This window comes from Octodon degus, unplaced genomic scaffold (assembly GCF_000260255.1).
Source record: "Octodon degus isolate 3935 unplaced genomic scaffold, OctDeg1.0 scaffold00130, whole genome shotgun sequence".
Classification (NCBI taxonomy): Eukaryota; Metazoa; Chordata; class Mammalia; order Rodentia; family Octodontidae; genus Octodon; species Octodon degus.
Window position 1 is genome coordinate 5,313,782 of NW_004524706.1, and position 7,754 is coordinate 5,321,535.

The window sequence follows — 7,754 nt, forward strand, 5'->3', positions numbered from 1 at the left end:
AAATTAAAAAAAAAAAAAGAGAACAACAAAATTCACTGCAAAGGAGCTCTAACAATTGGAACTAAGGGAAACTAGCATTTATGTAATTCTCCATATTCTGCTTCATACCTCAAAGAGTACAAGGCAGCCTACTAAGATTCAAAGAATGAAATTCAATAAAATAAGAGTAAAATAGCAAGAAATACAAAAGTTGAAAACAATACTAACATTCGTTCCAAAAATTCATGTTACACATTCCTTGCTCAGGTGAACTTAAACCAAATTTGGCTTTAAACATTTTAGCAACCACACAAAGAGGGAAATAGTTGAACAAGATTTTTAGTAAAAAACATACAGTTAGGGCTGGTGAGATGGCTCAGTGGTCTAAAGCACCTACTTAGAACAAGCTTAGCAAAGCACAGACACCGCAGTTCAATCCCCCAGCACCACATGCCAACCAGCCCCGCCCCCTGGTGGGCTGAGCTGGCCACACACACACATACATACATACATACATACATAAATAAATAAATAAAATAAAATAAAATAAAAAAACATAGTTAATTTCTTCAGGAAAAATTTTATCAAGGAGATAACAGATTATAGTGATAACAAACATCTGCTACATATGCTTACATATACAGTGACATATTTTAGAGGAACAAAGTAAGATTCAGCCAAAATAACTGTTTGAAAAAATCCAAGCAACACCAACTATAAGCCAGGTGTGTGGCTCACTCTAAGGTAGGTTTTGTATGGGGAGCCTGCATAGATTGTAGAAAATCTTCAATACGTGTTTGTCAGTCAGTTTCTGAAAGCAGTGATATAGAGGGTCTTTTCCTGACAAGTGGCTACACTGTGTGAATAAACAGGCAGAAAGCCCCCTACACAGATGTCAGGTAAGCCAGGGCAGAAGTACAGGTGCTCATGAAGACGGAGCAGGCAGATCCCCATCCATCCCACTCACAGCGCACAAGTCCAGGCTGCTACTGAACCTATCTCACTATTCTACAAAGGAGATACATTTTATTTTATGTGTTTGGTACAGTGTCTCACTACGCAGCTCGGATTCATAGTGATCTTCCTGTTTTCAGCCTCCCCAGGGCTGGGATTACAGGCATGTGCCAACATGCTTGGTTTCGGAGGCCAGCTCAGCATGCCTGATGTAGGGCTGGCGTGGTGTGTAGTAGCAGGGACCAAACCCAGGTCTTTGCGCTTGCCTAGGCAGATACTTAGACCACTGAGCTATCTCACCGGCCTGGGAATAGAAATTTTAGAAGTAAACAGAACAGCTCTTTTTCAGACAAAAAGTCTGTTAAGATACCTAAATATCTTAGAAAAGAGGTTAGGGACAGAACAATTTAGACATTTATACACAGAAATAACAACTGAAGTCACTAAGTAGCTCTAATGCCCAAATGACCAAAGTCCTTTGCCTCAAACCTCTGCCCCAATGTAAAGAACAAGAACCCACAACAAGACACGGCATTGGAAAGAAGTACAATGCCACAACAACAAAAACAGCTTATATTCTAAAGTGAGACAATTAACTGGGAGAACATCTGAAATAGCACACACAGTTCGCCTTAAAGACAAATAAGTGCAACTGGCCATGGTAGTGCGCGCTGCTAAGCCCAGCACTCTCGGAGGGTGAAGCAAGAGAACTGCAAATGCAAGGCCAGCATGGCTAACTGAGATACCCTGTCTCAAAATTTTAAAAAGAAGGTTGCAGGGTAGGGATACAGCTCAGGGCAAAGGCCCTGGTTCAATCCCTGATACCATAGAAGAAAAAAGAAAAAGAAAGGAGAAAAAGGCAGGGTGGGAAGGAAGGAAAAGGGAACAGAAAAAAGGAAGGAAGGAGAGGAGGGAGGGAGAGGGGGAGGGAGGGTGACAAATGTGTAAACTTAGATCCTACTACTACTAGATATCATGAAAGAATTCATCATCAGGCCTATATACAGAAAATGACTATTTACAAAGTAAATAATATCTACTCCCCATTTTATATTTAAGAACACACCAGTACATACTTTTAATTCCCTGAGCACTGGGCCCGGCCCCCAAGGCACACTGAGAATGAGACTGGGTGTGGTGGCGCATGCCTGTAATCCCAGCACTTGTGAGGCTAAAGACAGGAGGATCACTACAAGTCCGATCTGCGTAGTGAGACTCTGTAGACCCTATACTAAATACCACCCCCAAAAAAATCTCAAGAGTGGAATGTCAAGCCGGGGAGATAGCTCAGGAGATTAAGTGCCTGCCTGGCAAGTACAAGATCTTGAGTTCGATCCCTGCTTCCAGAAAAAAAAAAAAAAAAAAAGAAGAGTGGAGAGTCAGGGAGATAGCTCAGCAGCATAAACGCCTGCCTGGCAAGCACAAGGCCCTGAGTTCAATCTCCGATACCAAAAAAAAAAAAAAAGTTGCTAAGTTAAAACAGGAGGAACAAAGACAAAGCTTGATGGCAGTTTCTTTCTCAAAAGAAAGGCATCTTTAGGGATGTCCAGAAGGCTCCCCAACTTCTAGAAGCAGAGTGCACAGACATGCAGTCTTCAGATACACATGGAGTAAGTTAAACTTAGTTGACTGTGGCAGCCTCAACATACACTGACAAAGAAAGGAAAATCATGAACTTACTCTTTTCAATGAGCTGGTCCTGAACTCCTGCCAACGCACTTACAGCCTAAAAGAAAAGCCACTGGTTACTAGAAAAGTGACCACAGACCTCGGGAGACCACTCCCAGACAGGAAGGAAGGCAAAGGAAAACACATTTCTCAACAAGAGGCCACAGAAAGCTCCCCCTGCACGACCCCACTTACAGCTGCCGACGTGACTGAAGATTTACTGAAGAGCCGCTCAGCTTCTTTAAACTTCCGGTTCCTTCGATCATTTTTGCTGTTGGAGTTTCTAAAACACACAGAAGAAATTCGCTATAAGAACCAAGTTATGTCTGTGCTTTAAACTGGGGATGCCTTGCACAGTGGCAAGGAACTCAACTCTTACCGCTTTCTAACAAGATTCCATACAGAAATGCCTCCTACCCACCTGGACTGGCCCAAACAAGCTCTATGTCAAATGCCCACAGACAGAAATATTCCCAGCGTATGCCAAGCGTGTGGCCAGGTTACTTTAGGCACCTCACAGACATTTTTGTTTCATTTATTTTCTTTATAAGGGATACAGGAGACCCAGGAACATTACAGGTCATCAGAATATAAAGCAATAGGGGGCCGGGAATATAGCTCAGTGGTGTAAGTGGCTGCCTGGCAAGTGCAAAGTCCTGAGTTCAATCCCTGGTACTGCCAAAAGAAAAAAAAAAAAAAAAAAAAAGAATATAAAGCAATAGGGTCAGAGAGACAGCTCAGCACATAAGCAGCTGCCTAGCAAGAGCAAGGACCCAAGTTCGATCCCTACTACCACAAAAAATAAAAGAATGTGCAGCTGCCTTGTTTTTACTCTTTTTTGATTTTACTGTATTTTTGAGTTTAATTGTTTTTTTAGGGAAGGTTTATTTTTTGGTTTTGGTGCCAAGGACCAAATGAGGGATTCCAGCTTGCTAGGTAAGCATTCTACCGCTGAACCAAATCCCCAGCACCCCCCAAAAAGAATGTAAGGCAACACTCCCCAGCTCAAACCCCTCCTCACTCTATCTTAATAGCATTTATTGTATTATTAAAAATGACTAGCACAATCAGGCAAGGTGGCATATTACCTATAATCCTAAGACTCAGGAGGCTGAGGCAAGAGGACTAAAATGAGTTGAAAACTAGTCTGAACTACATAAAGATACTGTCTCAAAAAACCAAAACAGGGCCAGCTCAGTGGATAAAGCACCTACAAGCAGAGACTGGGCGTGGTGGCGTGCCTGTAATCCTAGCTCTTTGGAGGCTGTAAACAGGTGGATTAATACAAGTCCACTCTAGCTGTGAGACTCTGAACACCCTGTAGACCCTTACCTAAAATACAAAAAAAAAAAAGTTTAAAAGAAATAGAAATGATCAGCACAGGACTGAGAATGTTGTTCAGTTGGTACAATGCTTGCCCAGCACGTGCAGGGAGGCCCTGGGTTCAAACCCCAGTATCACAACAACACAAATATGACTGCCCAGCAAGGCAGTACAAAGGGCTCCTTCTTCCTTTCTTTTCTTTTTGCAGTACTAGGGATTAAACAGAGAGGTGCTCCAACACTAAGATTCATCCCAGGTCTTTTTAATTTTCTCTCTTTTTTTTGTATTTTAGGGCCGGATCTATAGGATGTTTAGGGTCTCACTACGAGATCGGATCCGCCTGTTTACAGCCTCCCAAGAGCTGGTATTACAGGTATGTACCACCACGCCCAGTCTCAAATGCTGCTCGGCCTGCCCTGGGGTCGGGGCCAGCACAGCAGGCCCGGGGATTGAACCCCTGGTCCCCTCCTCTGCTTGCAGGCACTTTAATCCTGTGAGCTATCTGGCCAGCCCTTAATTTTCTAATTTTGAAAAAAGGTCTCAATATTTGCCCAGGCAGGAACTCAAATTTCAACCCCTTCACAGTCCTACATCATAAAACTAGAGAATCTGGCATGGCAGTACAGGCCTGTAATCCGCCCCATCAGGAGGCTGAGCTAATGACTGTGAGTTCAAGGCTTGCCAGATTTATGCAGTGAGCCAAAGGGCCGGCAACATAGCTCAGCAGACTAAGTGCCTGCTTAGGCAAGCACAAAGACTGGGGTTCAATCTCCAGTACCACATGCTGCACCAGCCTGCCCATGGACACACTAAGCCAGCCACTGAGTCTGGGTGGGGTGGCACACACTTATAATCCCACTGCTGGGGAGACTGCAAACAGGAAGATCACTATGACTCTGAGCTGTGTAGTGAGACCCTGTACCAAATACATTTTAAAAAAATAAAATAAAATAAAGCCAAGCTCAGTGGCACAATGCCTATAACCGCACGAGAAGGATTCCAAGTTTGAACCCAGTCTTGGAAACTTAGTGAAGACCTATTTCAAAATAATAAAAAATTTTAAAGGCCTGGGACTGTAACTCAGTGCGAAAGGCCAGGGTTTAGTTATTGTACCAATAAAACAAACAAAAAAACCTAAAGAGATGGGCACAATGGCAATACATCTAGATTCTCAATCAAAAGAAAGCAGCAGCAGACACAACGGCAACCCCTAAAATCCCAGCACTCTGTGAAGCTGAGGCAAACTCAGTCTGCGTAATTTGGTAACTTAGGGAGACCTTATCTCAAAGTTAAAAAAAAAAAATTCGACATGGTGATGTGCACTTGTAATCCCAACACTGTGGACTCTAGGAGGCTGAGACAGGAGGATCACAAAAACGAGCCCAGTCTGGAGAATGTGATGATTTAGGGAGACTCTGTCAAAATTTAAAAGAGACGGTTTGTACTAATATTGTTAGACAAGATATCATGTCTGCATCGTGTCCTCTGAATAACTACTATGAAGACAACAATATGCAATGTATTAATTATTGTAACTGTCCTACTAACCTGTTTTGAAACTGTTTCATTGCTATTTTATCTTTTGTTTTCATTAAAATGAAAAAAAAATTTTTTAAAAGGCTAGGTATGTACCTCAGGGCTGAGGTCCTGTTCAAACTCCAGTACCAGGGGATGGGAGGATGTAAACTGCTTGTGTAACACACGGGAGGCCCTGACCCTAAACCCCAACATTGGCAAAATAATAACAAGAACAATAAAAAAAAAAAAGCAAGGCTTCTTGACAACTGAGGAAATCTGAAGAGAGGACAGTGTTAGACGGTACTGGTAATGTGGTGCTCATTTTCTCCATAGGATCACGGTGGTTAGGTCAGACAAATGTTCTTGTTCTCAGGAAGCGATGCTGACGTGCAAAGACTCCTATCTGCATCTTTCAAATGCTTAGCAAGAAAAAAAAAAAAAAATGAATAGAGGAAAGAGACAATTACAGAGGGAAAACACAAGGGAGATTTTTGTAGTGAGGGACCAGTCCTGCATCTTTTTTTTTTTAGTCCTGTATCTTAACTGTGGGTACATATGTTGTGAAATGCCACACAATTATATATACACATTGCAATAACGTCAATTTCTGGGTTGGGGGAGTTTGTTTTGTTTTGTTTGTCTTTTCAAAGCAGGGTTTCACTATGCAGTTCAGGCTGGCCTTGAACTCACTATGTAGCCAAGGCTGACCTCAAACTCAAATCGATCCTCTTGCCTCAGCTTCCTGAGTGCTGGGATTACTGGCATATGCCATAATGCCTGGCAATTTCTGGGTTTGGATAATGCATGACAGTAACACAAAATACAACCAGACTAAGTGAACAACAAAACATGTGAAGGGTAGATGAGACCCTTCTGTACTATTTTTGCAAGTTCCTATGCATCTACAATTATTTCAAAACTAAAGGAGTCTTGAATGTGTTTGTATATATTACAGAAAGACTATGCGCTGTGCAGGAGCACAAGTGCAGCAACACCTTCCCCGTGACTATGGGCGAAGGATACCAAGCGTTCAAGTACTATTTTCTTTAATTCTATAGATCCAAAAATCACCAAGTAAATAGTGGTATGTCTGGCACACGTGTAGTTGGGCAAAAACTGTGAGGATGGAATTAGTGGCTAATTAAAATGTAAAAAATACTAAGAGTATTCTTGGGTCAAGTACTGTTAATACTACATATTTCATTTAAACCTCACACAAGCTTGTGACACAGACCCAGCTTTCCCTGTATATAGATATGTCCAAGGTTACACAGTGAGATAGTGGCAGAGCCAGTGTTCAAGTTCAAATGCTGACCTCTTTCCACACCATTACCGCCTACCTGCCAAGTTCCCTACAAGAACACGCAGTCTAGGGCTGGGGAGATAGCGCAGTAGAAAAAGCGCCTGAATTCAATCCGCGCTTCCACCAAAAAAAAGAAAAAAAAAAAAAAAAAAAAAAAAAAAAGGTACAAGAGGAAGACTGGCTTGTGACACTCACTTTTGGTTGGTCAGATAGCGATCCCAGCCACGAATAATATTGCCATACATCTGAGTATCTTCCAGGTAGCTTCCTTCAAAAGCATAGATCTGTCTCTCCAAGTTTGCCAGTGTTTCCTGAGATGAGAAACAAGGACAGGGAAAAAAATCTTTCAAACGTAAACACCATGTATGAACAGACTGAAATTCCAGTATTAGACTTGTAAATTCAAGCTCAGCGACACTGCATCATCTTCGCGGAGAACTGGATCTGGAGCCGGCTAGGCCATTCAGGCCTAAGGCACTCCTTTCCGGGATGATGGCTGCTTTGTGAATAGAACGGAATGTATGGAGCCTATTCTCAGAAAAGCACATACGCAGAGAACTGCATATACCTTGGACAGAAACCTGGGCATTAAGACTCAGACCAGGGCAGGACGTGGGCAGCCTCCACTCCCACTCACTAGCGTGTCACTACCAGGAGAGGCAAGAGTGAGCAGCCTTCCAGCAACTCTCTCCCCTCCCCGCATCCTCTGAAAGGCCACCGCGCCGGCTGCCAGTTACTATGGAAACCTAGAGGGGCAGCTTCAGGTGAGCGGGTCCTCCCCCGCGCGCCAACCCAAGCGCAGGGCGGGGAGCGCTCAGCCTCCAGGGTGCCCGGGACCCCGCGTGCACGCCACAAGCCCCAAATCCTCGGGTAGAGTCCTCTCCCCTTGTCGGCCCCCAGATGTTCCCCAACAGCACATCCCGGGCCATCCACAAGCCATCGGAAGGCTGTCTCTGTACCGAATGGGCCAGGCTCCCCGATCCTCGGAGGCCGGGCGGGGCGTCGAGGC

At 43.7% G+C, this 7,754-nt stretch overlaps 1 protein-coding gene across 1 annotated transcript in view; it reads right to left on the minus strand.

Moving 5' to 3' along the window:
* The window catches only part of Meaf6 (MYST/Esa1 associated factor 6), a 30,111-nt gene that overhangs the window by 21,921 nt on the left and 436 nt on the right, over window positions 1-7,754 (minus strand). The window contains exons 2-4 of the mRNA XM_004641032.3: window positions 6,941-7,056; window positions 2,797-2,884; window positions 2,614-2,659 (exon numbers count right to left, since the gene is read on the minus strand). Coding sequence (XP_004641089.1) covers window positions 2,614-2,659; window positions 2,797-2,884; window positions 6,941-7,056 — 250 coding nt within the window. The remainder of the gene's footprint in view (window positions 1-2,613; window positions 2,660-2,796; window positions 2,885-6,940; window positions 7,057-7,754) is intronic.